Source organism: Micrasema longulum, unplaced genomic scaffold, assembly GCF_059751315.1.
Source record: "Micrasema longulum isolate JH-2025_06_02 unplaced genomic scaffold, ASM5975131v1 h1tg002045l, whole genome shotgun sequence".
In the NCBI taxonomy this organism is placed as follows: Eukaryota; Metazoa; Arthropoda; class Insecta; order Trichoptera; family Brachycentridae; genus Micrasema; species Micrasema longulum.
In genome coordinates this window covers 184,855-205,476 of record NW_028279213.1, presented here as the reverse complement: position 1 = coordinate 205,476, position 20,622 = coordinate 184,855, and the positions used below count along the sequence as shown (strand labels likewise).

Genomic DNA, 20,622 nt, shown 5'->3' with positions numbered 1-20,622 from the left:
GAGGTAGAGGGGGATTTGAACCTCGGACCTCTGATCTGTAAGTCTGCGTTACTAGCTACGGGACCACAACCCGATTCTTTTAACCCTTTAGGTGCCACAAGCAACATGAACATTTTCATGTAAATATCTATATGCTTAAACTGCTTAAAATGGATAGAGATACCACTACACTGTTGATTTCGCATGATATCATCTAGCAAAACTTATCGCAATTGGGACTATTTTACTTTCTTGTATTTTGCTTTTGGAAGCACCCCAAAATCTGTCAAATTTATCTGGAATTTTAAAAGTTACGACAAAATGAAAGAGGTTCTGCTATGGCTTAAATGTAGATCGAATTGACAGCGGAAGATTCTATTCTTATTCGGTTTGCATGCATTCTAATACTCATTTAAAAATACTTTCCTCTTAATCACAAATTATAAAAATATAAACAGGTCGTATGTGGTTATTCAATACAGATAGACGAAACAAGTATATTTATGTAACTAACTAATTATTTTAGAATAATAAAATTCAGTTTATTAACGATATCCTCTAAACCTACTTATCAACTTGACTTTTTATCAAAATTCTGCTCTTATTTTTTTTATTTATATCAAAATGGATTTAATAGTAACAATATTTTCAGTGTGTCCGAATTTTATTGTTAAAAGTACAACATTAATCAAAATAGTACTAGGGGGCGAATGCAATCGGAGGATATGGAAGCCATACCTTCACCATTTTTAAAAATATTTTTTTATATGGGAGTTGCATTTTTTTTACCTTGCTTATAATATACAAGGTTTGTATTTCAAAAAGAGGTTTTTTCTGCTATTATATTACTTTATTTTAGCTAAACTGGTAGGATCAGAAAGGATATTATAATGTGGCCCAATCAGGTAATTCTCAGCATTTGCTCGTGTGGAGAGGAAACCACTTAAAACTCTTCAGCAGAAGCCGGCCTGTTGGCAGTTATCAACAGGCCGTTCCAATAGAAGAGTGTTCAAGATTTTGTTCCCTACTTTGGTTTATTTTACCAATTGCCTGCACTATATTGATCATGTGTGATACTGCCTCTCGTGTGAGTTCTTTATTACCTATCACCGATGGGATGTCGCAAAGATCTTCACCCATGCTTCTGCATCAACAGGTGAGGGACATCTTGAGGAGTCACCTTCACCATTACGGTATAGTCAAAGATAATTTCTCCCGAGTGGTACACCATGGACCCTGTATCTTTGAGTTTTGAGTTAGGTACATCGATAGCTATCTAGGGCACCTATACCCAATGGTACACATCTACCCCCTCGTAGATAGTATAGATGTAGATACACGCAGTATTCTTATGACGCAATTTCCATATAGATAATGTTTCATACAATGCAACTTTCCATCAACGTAAATGACTATACTATTGCTCCATATTTGGCAGAATTACAAAATAAAACTACTTTCGAAAACGAAGATGAAAATTTGGAAACTAAATAGGATCTTCGGCAAAAAAAAAAAGGTTGGCCAATAATATATGACACTAGTAATGAATGAAAAGCATTTACCTTTGATTGTAATCACCTCTTAGGTGAAATTTTCAATTTTTTCTTTCTACATGAATGAAATGAATAAATTATTAGATAACACTGTAAACTTTCGAATCGAAAACTTTGTACTTTTTAATGCTTATCATAATTTTCTTAGAAAAATACGTGGTTTTGTGGATATATAAAATACCTCGAATCAACTGTTTCACGCTGAAATGGAAAAACAATATATTTTTATCAGATTGGTTGGTTTATCATCAGTTTATTGGTTTTATTTCAAAGTGATAATGAAAAGTACTTGATATTAATCAGCCACCATAAATAAACCACATTTATTGTTATTTAAACATTATCAAAACTCATTCACCGTTTAGAGGGGTTTTTTAGAAGTCTTTTTGGAATTAAACACTGATTTAACATCACAATAACAACTGCAATAAGATTTTTTGATAAACATTAATATGGCAAAGAAATTATCCTGTATGATACTGTTCATAGAACATTGATATGACACCAACAATTAACTCGCTATGATAGTGTTTATAGAAAATTGATATGACACCAAATTTAACTTGGTAGATAGTGTTGATAGAACACCAAATTTAACTTGGTAGATAGTGTTTATTGAACATTGATATGACACCAAATTTAACTTGGTAGATAGTGTTGATAGAACACCAAATTTAACTTGGTAGATAGTGTTTATTGAACATTGATATGCCACCAAAATTAACTCGGTACTATACTGTTTATAAGAAATTGATATGACACCAAAATTAACTCTGTATGATAGTGTTTATAGAACATTGATATAACACCAAATTTAACATGATAGATAGTGTTGATAGAACATTGATATTACACCAAAATTATCTCGGTACTATACTGTTTTTTAAGTCATTGATATGACACCAAAATTAATTCGGTATGATACTGTTTATTGAACATTGATTGAAAATGAAACACTGATCACATAACCTAACTTTAATTGTTATTATTTGGGTTGATTTCAGGCCTTTGCGAGGAATTTCAGCCGTTGTCGCGGGGGCTGGCCCAGCACACGCGCTGTACTTCAGTACATATGAATACGCGAAGGAGTCCTTAACTAGAGTATTCAGTCCTAGATATGAACATTTTGTTTACGGTAAGTCCAAACCATCTTTTTCATTCTTCATAGCTGATTTAACCATTTTTTTTAGCAGGGATCATTTTACATCATCCTCAAATATCGTCATATTTTTCTTGGGAAACTGATTTCTGGAAGTGTATCATTATAATCCATAGTATTATATTGAAAGAGATCAGTTTTGTTCCCAATTATTATATCAGAGCGAGATCTCTAATGCACTTACGCACCCAGAAACCGTACGAATGCAAGTCAGAATTCACCCATCAAAAGAGCAATTCGCTTGCTGAAAATGCTTCAGCACATAATATGGATATATTTTTCTGTACATACCGGCAGTTTAACAGCTATCTGCTTTCTATTCATCAACTTTTCATTTGTTATGTTATTCTATCTGATATTTACAGTCTACAATACGAAATGGGTTAAATAACCATTACGTAAGTATTTTTTATTGCAATGAGGAGGTCCAGTGGTTTTTTTTGTTAATAGACTATCAAACTTGGGCAAAAATGTTTTTTTAAATATTTTTATGTCATTGGTCAATCCCTACGATTTTTTAAAGTTTTGCAATTTTAAAATTGCTCCGTCTGTGACGTGACAAGTTCTCTATGGTGAGTTCTGCTGAGTGGTGAATTGGCTTCCTGTAAACCGGAAATCTATCATAACACTATCATTCGTTGATTCGCAAGGACTCGTGACGTAATTCAAAGTAAACAAATTACAACAGGGATGGGGAATACCTTAAATAAGGGAATATGTAAGTCTAGGCATTTACAGGGCTTATGACCTGTCATTGGCTGGTTTAAGTGGCCACTTTACACACTGTGTAACATTCACCATTTTGCCTATTTTTGAACATCCATATGTCTTAAATTCTTCCATTTGTTGATTTTAGTGAAGTTAAAGAGCTGAAACCTTTATTGTTGTGAAGAGATTCATCTGACTGAATTACTTCACATACTAGGCAACGCCTGAAAACAATTTTCCAATTTTTAAACTTTGTCTTGGACCAGTTGGTTTCATTTAGAATATTTGTATTATCCCTTTTGTAATTTGATAATCTTAATGACTCCCGAGGGGGTGAAATCCAGTCTTTTGTCTACAAAAATTTGGACAAACTCAAATATTGTAATTCAAAGTAGTTCACTTTTTTTAAAACCATTTTGGTCAATTTGTTCATTCATTTTAGAGAAACTTCGCCGTACAACAAAATACTTTAATTTTTACAGCGTGTAAGAAAACATTTTTTATATCCCATAGCACTGAACTTCCTCATTGTTAAGTGTATAATAATAATAATTTATTAGTACTAATTTTATGCGTAGTCCACATATGGACAGGACAATACTATCCTGTCTCAGCTTTAGACCTATTGTCCTAGTGTGAACGGAAATTTGGAAGACAAACTAATGGACTAAGACATTGTCCTAGAGATCGGCGGCAGGCTATTCGCAGGACGATGGCTCACCCCCACCACTGCGTATTAATTTTCGCAACATTCTGCATTTGATTTTGCCCCACCGTTATCTGCGCGGTCAAGGCTGTTTACGGTGCTTGAACAACTATTGTACTGTAGTTTCTGTATTGTCCTGTCTATGTTATTGTCCTCATGTTAACTCTGCTTTATTATTTTACTCTATCAATTTAATTCCTCCATTCTTTCTTTTACCAATATTGATATTTTATCATCTTTCCCTGATTGATATTTTAATATTTACAGTAAAACTCTAACCATCCAGATTAATGAATGTCAGACGTTCTCACATAAAAACTTACTTAAACGTCCAGCAAAGTAAATTGCTTTGACGAAGAAACGCGCCGGCCTCCAGCGCCCTTTTTTATTTGTTATTATAACATTTCCTTTATTTTTTATTTCCCGATAACTTTATTTTTTATCAACGGAGTTCTACTGTGTTTATAACATTACTTTAATTAATAAATGATACCAGAATTTTCAACCAGTGTTATCAAAAGCTCCGTCAATACCCAGAAAGCCACAAAGGGCATCATCAAGTGCCTTCTCTGCTCTGTCAGTTCATGCAAGTGTGCAGTCTCTGTGGACTTGCCTTTTTGATAGGCATGTTGATTAACATGAAGAGGTGCCACTTTTAGAGTGGTCTCAATCACCTTCTCCATTGTTTTAAGAAGGAAAGAGGTGATTCTGATTGTGTCTGTAGAACTTGGGGTGTGACTTCTCTCTATCTCCAGCCATTGGGATGAAGGCTACCCGGTCCAGCTGTTTGGTATATAGCCCCATGCATAACTAGCTCTAAAAAAATTACTAGTACAGGTAGGATGACGTCTAATCCCTGCCATAGGAGAGCAGGGAAGATGTCATTCTCTCTCCCAGTTTTGAATGCCATAACGTTGCTGATTGCCCACTTCCCTTGGGGTAGTCGAAAGACAAGAGATGCCCTTCTTCAGTACTCGATCGCCGGTCTTTCAAATGTCCTCGGCCGGATAGGGTGGCTCTCTCTTTTGTCATTCGTCACCGAACCGTAAAAGTGAATCTGGGCCATAAGCCTCAGCGTTTCTTCCGCGTTTTAATGTTCCATCAAGTCTTTTAAGTAGTCCTAAATGAGATGGATACGTTTTTGAGAGAGAATCTTTGAAATTTGTGCGGCTCCATTGATTTCATCGCAGAAATTCCTCCAAGATGCTCTATTTTCTTTCCTTAGTTCTCGATTGAAATCAGTTAGGGCTTTTCCACTTATGGTAATAATTACTTACGGTGAAAAACTTGATTTTTGTAGACTGTTAATGAATATTTTTCTTGTTATTTTCAGGATTGTCAGGGTGTTTAGCATCATTGGTCCATGATGGAATTTCAAATCCTACTGAAGGTAATAATATTTTATTATTTTTAACTCTTTATAGGTCAGAGCACTTATTTTCTGTTGATTTACGTCTTGCAAACGCTATAAAATATGTTATTTTTTAAGATTTGAAAGATATTAGATATACAGGGTTTTTCATGACCAGACCGCGAAACTTCAGAGGAACATTCCTCATGGTAAGATTTAAAAAAATCCTAATAAATTTTTTTCAAAAAGTAATTTTAAAATATATATATATATGATCTCAAATTGGAGTAAATCTTTAATTTCTCGGACTAGCATAACAGCGAGGCGCATTATTTTGAACTTATTTTTTAATCCACATTATTATCTTCGTTTCTCGTTGATAAATTATTTTATCATTGAATATTAATGAAAATCATAGAATCTTAATTGCAAATTCAACTTTACAAACGTTTCTAGACTATTAGCCTTCTATTTTTCTTTTTTTCGTAGCTAGTTTTTGTAACTGACGGTAGGTACTTACTTTTGGATAACTTTAAACTGTTTTGGTATTTTTCTTTGTTTTATAAAACTAGTCTGGGGTTGATACATATAAATCCATTACCAATAAGATTTTTTTGTAAATACTTTAACTGTTAAAAATATTATTGTTTTTACGTTTATTTTTTTTTTAATTTTGCAAGTGGAGTGATACGGAGTAGCCTTAACTAGTGCTTTTTTTACAGTAATTTTTAAAAATGTTTTTTTTGCAATGGCTGTTATTCTGGTAGCATGCGCGGTATATACTACTTCACGAAGTAAATTTAAATTAAGGGCACATCACTCGCGCGTGGTAAAGAAAATTTCGTCAAAATGGTTCCAGACTACTAACGCACACAATTGCAATTTTCGAACACACACTGTTTCACGTTGCACCGAGGGTCACATAGATACTCACTTGGCAAATGAATTATTTCTAACTCAGAATGAAATTGGATTACCATAATCATTTAAATACTTATACCTTCGACACTTAAATTCTATGCTCGTTCTTTATCGAGTTTTCACATTTAATTACAAAAAACGAATGTATTTTTCAAAATAAAATTATACAAAGATTCAGTTAAAAATTGACTCTTTTTAAATTTTCGTATTATAACATCCTATTTCTATTTAAGCCCATAGAGATTTTTAAGTAACAATGCATTTTTCATTTTAATGCATAATTAATTTACATGATTCATTTTACGATATACTTACACAGGTATGTATAGATAATTACGGTCACTAATTCCAAGAAAACACACAACAATAGAGATGGATGTATTTATGTAGGTATTCAATTGTCACTTTTGCGGGAACGAAACAAAAATAAGAAAACATCGCTTTATTTAGAATTATTTAATGATAAAAATGCAAAAAAATATTATCATTAACAGGAGATTTTTTTACACAGTGAAATTAAAAAAACACATATTTGATAAACCTGTATAACTATAAAAAAAACAGAAGGCTTATTCTGTCGCAATTTCGTTTCGTAAGTTCGTTCGTTCGTCATATATCCATCCCACTCTAACGCAATCAAAATAGAATTTCGCTCTCGTCCTTTCAAACGATACAAAGAATGGCTTTTGATTGAATGGCCTGGATTTAGAGAAAATATCAAATTTAATTATTGGCTAAATATATTTTACGTAAGCATCGCTCAAAACCTTGAAAATATACAAATGTACATAATGTTAAGTATTAAAAAAAAGAATTGTCATTTTTTTTATTTATTCAAAGATTTATAAAAAATACATACACATTTCGTTAATTTCCTCAGTAATTTTATCTGCTATTATAACAGGCAGAATAAAAATTAAATAATTTTGCGTGGCAAAGTAATTATTATACATATATTCTAGAAATAAAGTATTTTGCTGTTTTTGATACTAGTGATGCGCCTCGATTCATATCCATAGAACTGAATAATGGGTGTTATTCAGGCGTTATATAGGCGGCATTTGATTTTTACTGAGTGAATATCAGATCTCCAGACAGTTTTCATACTATTAAATGCAGCACTTGCTATTCTAAGTCGCAATCCTAGATTTTTTGAAAACTCATTTTTTCCGTAACACATAATTTTAGATATTTGAAACTTTCAACTCTTTCTATTTTTATTTTTTGAAATTTTTTTATACCACTCTCGGGAAAGTGCAACAGCAAGTTCCAAAATTTCCTTTTAGGGGATTATGACGTCAGCAACAATCTGGTTAGACTTTTGTTGCCCGGATTAACAACAACGATATATCGTCGCTTAGCAGTTTAAAGATAATTATCTATCAGTCTACCAATTAAGTTAATTCTCAATTGAACTTTTAATTTGGGGAAATACCAGATAAACTGATTAGCAAAACCTGACTTGAGTCGACAAATGCTTATCAGCTACGTGCTGTCGAGTTCTATTAATCGATACTTATTTATAAATAAATTACCGAAGTTAAAATCATCCGATATCTTAACAGTAATTTGATCATTATTTATACACAATTTGTGCAAGTAGAAATCGTCCGTATACTGAATACTGATAAAACCCACTATATGCACTATTGACTTTGCTGAGAAAAAATAGTTTGAATTAGTGGTGGGCCGAGTACTCGGTACTCGGCGTATTCGGCGTTTTTTTTATTACTCGGCCGAATAACTCTGTTTAAATGACGAGTATACTCGGTTTAACTAAAGTAACTTCATATAATATATAAATAATGGTTGGCAATAGCAATCATTTCGGCGACAGCTTTGTGGATTTCTGTAGCCCGCGAATCATTTATGTCCCACTTTGCCGCAAATGACTCCTGAAGGCTTTGTTGCATTCGATTCCGACGACGAAGTTGAAGCAGCCGCCTCGTGATTTTGGGATCATTCGGATAGAGGTTCATTCTGTAAATCTTTTGACTTTTCGTTGTGTTTAATTTTAATATGGTTTAACATCGCCGTCGTAGAAGCATTATGTCCAATACCACTTTGTGAAATCAAAGAATTGCACAAGGAACATTTCTCTTTGGTTTTATCTTCTTCAATCTCGTCGTGAAATTTCCGAATTCGCGATCTTTTGCGTGAACTCATCTTGTGAACAATTTCTGTACGCGAAGAATAATATTAATCAATTATTTATGCAATTTGACGCGCACCGAATGCTATTTTGTTGTAAAGTAACAAGCAACTGATTAGCCGAGACGGGTGGGAGGTGGAGTGCCGCTTGCCGGTCGCACGCAACGGGGAAGCACCCGCGGACCTGTTTTCGCGCCCCAAACAAAGCATTTGTTTCATTGAACCGAGTTATTCGGCCGAGTACTCGCTCGGTTTGGCAAACATTAAACCGAGTAAAACTCGTACTCGGTAACTCGGTAAAACTTGTACTCGGCACATCTCTAATTTGAATGTGTATGTGCTTGGGCCCAGTGGCGAGCGTTTGCGTTTACGGGGCGGCATGCGGGACGCGGCTTTCCGTGTGGTTTGCGGGAAGTCAAACAAAAAACTTTTTTTTTTCTTTTTGATTTTTTAGATGAGAGTTGCACTTATTTATTTACCTTGCTTATTATGTACAAGGTTTATATTTCGTAAAAGTGGATTTTTCTGCTTTCATATGAACCTTTATTTTATCTTTAAGTGTTGGAATCGGGAGGAATATTCTATACTCGTAGGAGGCCAATTAGGAACTTCCTGAAATCTGGAAATCCACTTAAAACCTGAGCTGATACCAGGGCTCCGATTACAATGGCAAGTTTTGCACTGGCTTCGTTTTCCACAGAGGGTGGAATACAAACTCTGTTGGCTTATGTATAAGTCACTGCACAACTCTGCTCCAGAATATCTAAGGGAACTCTGCATTCGAGATGAACTAGCTGACAGACGTCTTACGCTTGGATCAGCTACATCTACGTCGTAGATGTTAGGAAAAGTTATTATACCTCTACGCAAACAGCGCACCAAATTCGGCGATCGTGCATTTGCGGTCGCAGGCCCTACGGCATGGAATGCTCTCCCAGCAGAAGTCCGAAACTGTGAGAGTGAAGTGATGTTTCGGAAGAAACTTAAAACCCACTTGTTCTCTAAATCATTTGAATAAACTCTTCGCATGTGGTGACAAACTACATTATTTTTCTTAAATTAAAAAGTTAAAATTAAATTTATATCTTTATATAAACACTTTGTAAAGCGCCCTTGAGGTATTATATTACAAAAATGGCGCTATATAAGTTATCCATAATTATTATTATTGTTAAGTTAACAGAGTTATCTTCTACTGTCTATAAGAAAAACCGATATTTGTGTACGAAAATGAGTATATTTGCATGAACATTTAAAGTATCTTCGTCGGTAACCTATAATTGAACATGTTAAGAAGAAAAAAATGTATGCATTTTTGCTTTTCATACAGAAAACTTAATTTTACTTTATAGATAAAATTGAAGATAAATTTTATCTTCCATTTGTAATCGGGGCCCAGGGAGGTTGTGCCGTATCCCTTGCATGACCTGATAGCTATTTGTCTTTGGATGGAGTCCAGTTTTCTACGGTTGACTTTCTTCTTACTCAGTACTTTAAATACTATACAACGCCGCTTGTTTGCAAATTTACACAAGTAGAACAAAACGTCGTGTCGTGTCGCCCGCATCAAGATCAAACTGGTTTGACTTCCCCGTAAACTTCGTGGTCAGACCTTGAAACGCGCGCGGCGCCGCACGCGGGCATCTTGCCCGTGCCGCGTCCCGCGCTGCAAAACGCTCGCCACTGTGGCCATGCGCTTAGTCAACACAAGTCTTTTTAACATGTTTTGGACATGATACATACTCATGAAACCATTTCAGTTCCTTTAAATTGTTTCAATGAGATTTTGTAAAAAAATGTCTGATAAATGGAATCAATGGTTTTCATCAGAAAACGGTAAAAAATAAAAAACGCTGTTAGTGGGTTCTTATGCGTGCTAACTTTCAAACGAAACCCCTGAGCATAGAATTATAATAGTCCAGAAACCGTGTACGCGCACCAAACTGAAGCTGACTAATTGTTTTTACGTTTTGGCCATTAGTGACTCTGCAGACGTCGCTTAGTACGTAACTGCCGATTTAAATTCAATTATGTCGTGTTGTGTCGTTTTTAAGTGTCAAAATACTACTGGGATTAAAAAGGAATAGGGTCGCTCACATTTAATGTGTAAGTAGTTAATTAACAAATAATATTTTTTAAGAATTCGATTATTTTACCGTCTGTCAGAGTGTTAAATAAAACGAGGTGGACATTTTATTAGTATTGCCAGAGTAGTCGTTTTATTTTTTTTATTGATTAGCCTTAGTAAAACATTAAACGGTATTAATTTACTAAATAACTCAATTATTATTTCATGTTTCTTTTACATTTGGCTAATAAAACTACCTGTTTTTTTTTATATAGTCCAGATACAAATATTTAATGACATTTAGTAAAATATTTTTTGTGGTATAACCTTTTTTCGTTTTGCTAGTGAATATAATTTGAACTTTCCCCTTATTGATCCATTTGATTGTAAAAAAATAACATTTAAAATGCGCGTCTTAAAACATTATTTTTTGTCTTATACTTAGTTTCAATAATAAAGTTTTATTTTATTTTATTAAATTTTATCTCTATTTCTTAATATTTTATATATATTTATATTTTCGATACCTGACACCCTCTTTCCAATATAACACCCACACACCCACCCTCTCACTCACTTACACTCACACAAACACACTAGTATGTATTGTACGTGTATTTAATGTATTTCTGTGGATATCTGTCATTGGTTTTATTCTCTGTATATGTTATTTGTTATATTTGTATTACATGTATTACTGTTGATATCCCCAATAAATAAAAAAAAAAAAAAAAAAAAAAAACCTAACATAACATATTTATTGTGGATAACTTATATAGCGCCATTTTCGTAATAAAATACCTCAAGGGCGCTTTACATGGTGATTCTATTGTTAAGTTAATTTAATTGAAGCTTTTAAATTTGTAATTTAATTAAAATAATTTATTTTGTATATATTTTATTTTGTATATATAACATAACCCAAAATTATCTTACATTTGTGTTATGATAATATATTGTTCGCGGTCTGGCAACATTACGCGGGCACTTCACGCATGCGTGCAGGAAGGATGCCGCACAAGAGCGGGGGGGCTACGGCTAGCTCGTACTTACGGCTAGCTCCGCCGAGCCCAATTAATTGTAAAATAACAAATTAGTTGAGATCCAATCTCTAAACAGTGAACACGTGTTTTACTCATCTCTCCACCCTGTGTGTTCTCCCGCTCTTCGCCTCTCTTGATCAATTGGACCAGGTGGAAAGTCCTTTTCAGGGCTGTTGAGGTTGACTCGTAGTCGGTGCAATCGCGTCCCTACCTTTCAACTTAGCCTTTTGGCTCTGCTTTGGAGGGTCGCTTCCCGTTTATGCTTACGTTTATCTGACTGTGGCAGCCGTGGGTGACGAACCAGCGTTCACACATGGTAATGCATACGTTCCAAAACTATACATGTATTTTTATTATTATAATTAAAATGCAGTTCCACCAAGAAACTTCAATAGAAAATCTCAACCTATTTCTATATGTAACTCAATTTCGACTTTATTGGGATATCAGTCACTTATTTATTTATTTATTTTGGTTCATTAACGCCCTAAAGGCATTTACAAAAAATAAAAATGAAATACATGCAATTACCGGTGATATGATTCCATTATGTATTGTATCCAACCCACTTATAATTTTTCATCCTTATCCAGACAGTATTATATCCTGTAGTATTATCCAATCTGATTCTCGTTCACCCCACCTTAATTGACTCCTCTCCAGAGGTCTTTGCCATGCCATCTTAATTGAACATAGCTGATTATATTTGTCGGCCTCGTGGTGTAATGGCCAGCGGGTTTGCCTACCATGCTAGTGGTCTCGGGTTCGATTCCCGACATGGTTGACATGAAATATTTATTTAGAAAGGTGTTTTTACACTAGAATATTTCGGTAGTCAGATGGCCTAAGGGACCATCTGTATTTTTGTCTATGTTTAAGTTTTCAAAAGTTTAATTAATATTTCAGTAAATACACGCAGGAAAAAAATAAAAAAACCAGCGTCATTTAGAATTGTAATTTATTATTGATAAGCAATACTAAAATATTTTAGTTTGTGGATTAAAGTCTTGAAATTGAGACGTATTTCAGCTCTCCGGAACATTTTTGAAAATTGCAGATGGTCCCTTCTGCCATCTGACTACCGATTTCTTAGTTTCTGGACTTGTACCTGAAGCGTAAAACTTATCACTTACCTTCATGTTTAATTATTTAAATATCATTATTTACACACTGTAAACATTCACCATTCTGCCCACATTTGAACATCTATATCCCCTCAATTCTCTACATCTGTTGATGTTGATGTTTGTGAAGTTAAAGAGCTGAAACCTTTATGCCGGTGAGATTCGTGTAATTGAATTATTTCACCTACATACTAGGCAAAGCCTGAAAATTTTATTTTTTCAATTTCTATACTTCTTCATGGACCAGGTGGATTTATCAACAATATTTTCAGTTTGTCCAAATTTTGTTAATATTAACAGCTCCCCAGGGAGTTGAATCCAGTCCTTGTCTACAATTTTTTATCAATACTAAATTAATAAAAAAAAAATTTTCATGCTTTTTACGTGTAAAATCAAAACACTAGTGGAAATATTTTTTGTATTGGGTGTCAACATAAGTTGTGTTCGTTTTTTTCCAAATGAAGAATAACAACAAAAAAAAAATACAATAAATTAGTCAACAATGTATTCTCCCTCATTTTTTCATTCTCCTTCACCGACTGCGAGTAGCTTTGGCATGTTTATTCCCCCGATTGAACGCGAGCAGGAGTGTCAAAAATATCAAATTCCGTCTACTTGACATTCCATTTTGAAAGCTTGTAATAAAAAGGGAATCACAATATTTTTTAGAGCAGAAAATTTTCTTTCAAATGACGTATAACCTTCACCATTTTTTTTGCTTTTGGTGCACATTTTTAAATTTTGGAAAAAATGTCACAACTTACGTTTACACCTAATACAAATGTTAATAGTAAAAGGGCGAATACAAAGAAAAATAAACAGTATAATTATAATAATAAAAATACTTTATACTTTATAGTTTTATATAAAATCATGATTTACAACCCCTGCTTGCACTTGAGGAGTGCTCTCCCGAAACTATAGTTGTGTTCTTGTAAAAGAATAAAATTGTGTAACACTGATAACGAAGTTTTATTTTCATAATAATTTATAATGAAGTGTTACGAAGTGAATGCCGATTCAATTAAAAATACTCTCATGTTTTATTTATAACTTGATCAAATTGTGTGTTCAAATATGTTAACTCTATTTTATTGTAAAATGGTGCATTTTTGCATATTTTTCTCGCAAAAAATGTCTAATTTATGATCACTCTTTATTAAAAACTGGTTTAAGAATTTTCAGTTCATATTCACCAGTAGTTTATCAATAAATGATAGTATTATCTATTAAATTTTGCTTTCATATTTTCAATTTTATTTTAAAACTGGTTTTGTTAGATTTCATGGTTTAATCACTCGTTTGTAATGTTTATATTTATATTTTATGCAGATAATTAACATTTACATTTCTTTTTTTCCATGTGCTGCCTCCTCACTCGTACATTCCACTTTGATGTCAATGGTTTGAACTACTTTACATATAATTTACTTATTTATCCACTTATTTAAAATAACTTTTCACGGTGAAATGGATTATTTGTGACAGTTGTTAAACAGAGGTTACAAATGTACAATTCTCAGTATAGAGGAGTTATACAGTGTGTTACGACTGTTTATAGGACGGAAGGGCTTCGGGCATTCTACAGATCGTACGTTACTCAACTAACTATGAACGTTCCTTTCCAATCGATATACTTTACCTCTTACGAGTATATTCAGAATGTTACCAACAAAGAAAGAAAATACAACCCCGCAGCGCATATGGTGTCTGGCGCTGTAGCCGGAGCGATAGCAGCCGCAGCCACTACTCCACTGGACGTCTGTAAGACCGTACTAAACACCCAAGAAACAGGAGTCAAGGCCAAAGGTTTCTTAGATGCCGTCCAACACATCATTAGGCTAGGAGGCCCTATGGGCTTCTTTAAAGGAATGCAAGCTAGAGTACTCTATCAAATGCCAGCGGCTGCCATCTGCTGGTCAACGTACGAAACGTTTAAATACCTCCTCATAGGAAGATCGGATGCCGCGATGCTCAAAGCCGCTGAGAAAACTAAATCCGAAAGCCCGAAAGAAAAGATGAATTTGAGGTTAGTTTTACCCCAAGCGTCCGTCAAGGCGGAAGACCCTAAAGTGGAAAGTTCGAGCGCTCCTTCCCATTCGCCCGACAGCATCGGGAGCTTTAAAACCATGGAATTGCCCGCCGTTAGCGGTTCTAATTTGTACGGGACCTTAAGTTTAAATACCATTCATCACGGAGGCTGTCAAGTTCCCACAATGCGAAATGCGCGAGACACTTAGCGCTGTCGCCCATTCCTGTGAAGTTCCTTTGATTTGTTGATCCCTCTTGTTTTGTAGTCATCTTCCTTTACACTTATTTCCTTAGCCTGTTTCTGACTGTTTATTATATCTATACACCGAAAATCCTCTTAAAGAAGGTGCAGTGACCTCTCCAATGTCCAACTATCGAATGTGTAAATGTTTTTGTACATTTTTACCAGTTTCCAATGTCGGTGTGTTTGTTGTTTTTATTTATTTATTGTATATTTATTAAGTCTCAGAATCTGGCCGAGGAAATAGTATTTCTGCGAAGAAACCCCAAATTATAATACTGTAAATATTTTTAAATATTCATTTATGTTCGGGACAGAGAAACTACAATGATTTAATTCAAAATTGTTGTGTGAAACGGATCCATTCGGGAAATTATATGAGTAAAGAAAAATGACTCAAATTTTGCAGTTATTGTGTGCATGTATGTATGGTTAATAACATTGTGACAATGGCTTTTGGATTATAGAAAATCTTTGATAAAAATACTCATTTTCTCAGATTAAATGCCGGTTTAATATTAACGTTTTTTTGCAATAATTTGCAGCTCAGCAGTATAAATTAATGCAGAATATTCTAAAAATTACTCTCACTAATTATAATAATTAAAATGTGTCCTTCTATCAAACATCTACAATTGAATGAAATAACATATTAAAAATACATCAAGTGAAACAATTGTACATGTTTTTATATATTTTTTTGCAAAGAATACATTACCAACATTAAAGTAAAATAAATGTCAAAATACAAAAAGAGAGTAGCATTCTTTAAGAGTCATGAAAATTTTTATTGCTCTAAGAAAATATCACAGATTCTGCATTTCATAACTCTGAGTTACGAATTTATTGATTGTACTAAATTATAAATGTGATTATTTCTCCCACAGTGAATTTGCCATTAACATTATTTTTTAATGTAGGTCTAGTATGTAAAACGACAATAAATAGGTTAGGAAAAAAATATATTAATAAAACCGATGCAAATGACACTTTACGCATAGTGATTAAACATTACATTCTTTCTAAATATTCTAAATTTTTGCACATTATTTTCAAATAATTTTAGAAAAAAGACATGAATTCTCGAATAAGTTGTAGACCAAAGATTTAAGGCATAGGAAATATGATAAGGTACTTTTAAATGTTTTTTTTAACCTCTAAGGGAGTGATTTTTTTAAATAAAAAAGCATCCGCTGTAGTTTTGTTAAAAATTAAAGAAATCTTAATTTTTCTTGGAAATATATCATCCGTATTACCATGTCGTTTTTATGAATAAATTAATTGGAAGAATTTTAACAGGCCACGCTGTGCAATCTATGTCCATACTCCTTTATGCATAAATTATTTGAGCTTAGAGGTTAAACACTATTTGATGCAATAAATTCTAATTGAATTGAGACTCTTCTTTTCTAGGATGTCAAGTTTTGAAGATATCTGGCACGTTATAGTGCAAATTAAAGAAAACATAATACAATCATTGCTATTTTAAATGCTGCTTGTTTTAAATTCAATAATAATAACAATAATTATTCACACTGTGTATTAACAGAAAAGGGAATGTTACCAGTGTTTATAGTGGCCACTTAAACCAGCCAATGATGGGTTATAAACCCTGTAAATGCCTAGACTTCGATATACCCTTCTCAAAAGTGTTTTCCCTCTCTGTTGCGATCAACTTCAATCTCAATTACTCCCCAGGGAGTGAAATCCAGCCTTGTCGACAAACATTTAGACATAGCCGAAATATTGTTGAGAAATTCAATAATTATACTCATAGGATCAATGAGAATGTGCAGTGCCAAGGGGAAATTGGATACAAAAATGTTTTCTTACATGCAGTAAAAATTAGAGCATTTAATTGTATGGCGAAGTTTCTCGAAAATCCTTAAAAAAAAAATTATAAAAATGAACAACTCTGAACGACATCACAAGTTCTTGTTAATCAACAAATCAATGATAGCGTTGACATGTCTCGTGATAGATTTCCGGTTTCCGGGAAGCCATTTTGTTAGTAATATTATTGGCTTGGGATTATAGAAAATCTTAGATAAAAATACTCAATTAAAATGTTTATTATATTTTGACAGCTACGGGATTCTACTTTTAAATGTAATGACAACTCACCGATAAGAACGAGTATTGTCATGGGCGGAGTAATTTCAAAATACCAAAACATACATGAAAAAAAAATGGCTTAGTTTAATAGTCTATTAACAAATATATATTTTTTAAAAACCACTGAACTTCCTCATTGCGTATACACACTCGATTGTACACCGGGCACTGCATTGGTACATCATCATAAGCTCGACAGCCCTGGGTGGGCCTTAGCTGTATCCAGGAGTCTCCTCCACCCTTGGTCTCCTGCTGCCCTTCCTTTCCAGTTCCTCACTTCCAATTTTATCATATCCGCACTGATGCAGTCCATCCATCGTATTTTGGGCCTACCTAGTCTTCATTGTCCTTGTGGCACAGAGAAAGTTGTGCATTTTATAGGGTTTTTGCCGTCCATTCTAATTATATGGACAGCCCACCTCAAGCGCCCCACCTTGCACTGCATCGGTACGCCAAATGCAATTCAACCTGATCACCTGTTACAGGCAGGTATGGTGATCGATCTTACGCTTCAGTCCGGGGACAAAGAAATATTGCAATGCATAACCATCTTACTCAGATCTTGCCAGGAATCAAATACTGGGCTTCGAGGACTTAATTCCACTTGAGTTTATATTTTTAATTTTTTACTTCTTCATAGTCTCTGGTTCTATTCTGCACACATAACTGCATGCTTTATCCTCGTGGACACGGATTGTTGAATAAAATTATTTTTTTACCAAATGGCCAATCATTTTGCAAAATTGCTAATCTACCTCAATTCCCTAAAACAATAGGTGTACTAACAAATCAAATATTGCCTAGCAGCTTCTGGTCAATAATAGTATTTTCCCAAATCGGGAATAACATAAAAAATATATTAGATATTTAGAGCTGATTTTTACAGTTCTAACGATATAACCGTAAATGTACTAGCAACATGTTTTCATGCGTAATTTTCGGTTTTAAAAACCGTCACAAATGAAATGGTTCGCTGTTGGCATCACGTCGCTTTGACATTATCCTTAATCCCCGTCGAATGCGAATCTAATATACCTCACATACAACTCGAGTGTAACATCATATGTGTCATTTATCAGATAATTCTAAACTTGCTCGTTTAAACGTTTGTTGAAAATTTATCTGACGTCGCATGAGAAAACAAATAATACCATTTATTATCATCATTATTCCCTTTCAGCACCTAATGTTGGAAAGGGCACTGGATTAGTACACCAATCGCAGGGTATCTCAATCAATTTTGTTACGTGAAGGTAAGGTGATCAGTCTTACGCTTCAGGTACCAGTCCAGGGTCTATGAAATATTTTAGTGTGAAAACACCCTTTCAAATAAATATTTCATATCAACTGTGTCGGGACCTCTTGCATTTTAGGCAAACGCGCTGACCATAACACCATGAGGCCGACAATAATACCATTACTATCGTAATTTTTTTGCTTATTTTGAAAATTAAATTATTAAAAAAAACGGATAAGACCTTTATTGCTTGGGATTTTTTCACATTCCGTTTGAAAGATACTGAAGTTTGTAACGTTGTGTCAAAGTTGTGTCTTATATATAGGAAATGACGGCTTTTTATCATCTAACTAATATACATTAGCATAAAATTGTACACAAAATTTCAATGGAAAACATACAAGATAATGTGCACATACAAATATAATTCCTGACTACAACACTACCACATTAAAAAAGCTAGGACTAATGCAGTACAGTAATGGACTTAAACACGACAACGACTTAAGCTAGGGTTTCCTAGGACAGCGGTGCCCGTATTTTAACGACCGTAGTGAACGGTGATGTAGTGGACAGCCGTCGTAACGTCGACTAGAGAGTGGTTTCCTAGGGAAACGGTGTTAAATGGTGTTGATAACACCTTTTTCCTAGGAAACCACACTCTAGTCACCGTTACGACAGCTGTCCACTGCATCACCGTTCACTACGGCCGTTAAAATACGGGCACCGCTGTCCTAGGAAACCCTAGCTTTACCTGACTACTTGAAAAATTATATTGGAGACAAATTTAAAATCAACATTCAAAAGCACTATGCAAACCATACGAGACAGAACATGACTTGACCTAATAATATGTTTATATAACCCCAACGCGAACTTTAATTGCACAAAGGGCTATAATTCCTTACTTTATATAGAAATTATAATACAGTACATTAGAATGTTTAATAACCCTATGTTAATGTGTTAGTGCCTGTCAGTGAACCAAGTAAACATACAGTCTTCGCTTGTATAAGCACGGACATTTGAATGATTTATATGAAAGCTTTTTGCTACGCACACATTTATTAAAGATTTGAATGGACTGTATGCAATGGAATGTATTAATATCAATTTGGTGCTGAATGATTTTGGATATTTTCTTATTAAATTAAGTTGTTTCTCAAATAGATGCTAAGAAAGGACATCTGTTTGAACTGGTCATTTTTTCAGTTACTCATAATGGTCTCGTGATCAAGATTTCAAGCGTGGATCCGGAAACATTTTCATTTCATTTAACACTTGTGGTTTCTCCTGCATTTTCCTCATCAACAAAACAATGTTGTTTATATACTTGTTAGTTTGTATGATATTATATATTGATTTACTCACTTTCATCGGGAACGTTGAAGACTGAGGACGTTTTGATTTGAGACAAAATTAACAATCTCAAAATATATTTACATAAAAATTGACAGTCTTTTTGATATGTTACATGAAAATTTTTTCATTCAAATCGCAAATTATGGGAGGCCATGTATGTGCCGTAGTTGAATTGTCATTTTAGTCGGAATACATATTGGCTAGCTTAATTACAAAACGACTCCGTATTGTAAAAGATTTTGATTCATTTTGACTGAACAGGTGTATGCCACATTGAATGGTAAATTTTTTCATTAATTCTGGCTGACCAATGATCAGCCACAGCGTTTTGGCTGGATACAAATTGCGCCCGAATGTACTTTTCAGCTATTTTTCCTATCACTTGAGGCGTTGTCATTTAGTAAAAATGGCTTCATGTAGCAAAACTACCTCAAGTATTGCGGGTGCTAATTGGGGTCAACTTTTACAAAGTGAAATATCTTTAAAAAAACAAAATGTGTTTTTTGGCAAAAATCGATTCTTCTATATAAGAGATCTATCTATCGGTGAAATAAAATTTTAGCAAAACAGTATATGTGCGAGGCTGTAGCAAGTCTAATTGGATTGGATTATCATTTGATCATGTAATAATATGAAAATATTTCAGAAATAACATAGGTATATGTGTAGACATATAAAATATAACAAAAAAAACATTTATTAATGATTTCATGCTAAAATAAAGTTCCACTTCTTTTTTTTTTTGCACCACAACAGGCCAGGAGGCCTAATTACAGTAGTGAATTACATCACAGAGCACCCAGGCTTGAGAAAAATCACATTTTTAATTTTTGTGTTCTCACCGGGAATCGAACCTGGAACCTTCCGTGCGTG

At 34.0% G+C, this 20,622-nt stretch overlaps 1 protein-coding gene across 1 annotated transcript in view; it reads left to right on the top strand.

Moving 5' to 3' along the window:
* LOC148273198 (mitoferrin-1-like) overlaps positions 1–17,076 on the top strand; it is a 64,768-nt gene extending 47,692 nt beyond the window's left edge. The window contains exons 3-5 of the mRNA XM_088239032.1: positions 2,537–2,667; positions 5,439–5,495; positions 14,252–17,076. Coding sequence (XP_088095158.1) covers positions 2,537–2,667; positions 5,439–5,495; positions 14,252–15,003 — 940 coding nt within the window. The 3' untranslated portion in view covers positions 15,004–17,076. The remainder of the gene's footprint in view (positions 1–2,536; positions 2,668–5,438; positions 5,496–14,251) is intronic.
* The last annotated feature ends 3,546 nt before the right edge of the window (positions 17,077–20,622 follow it).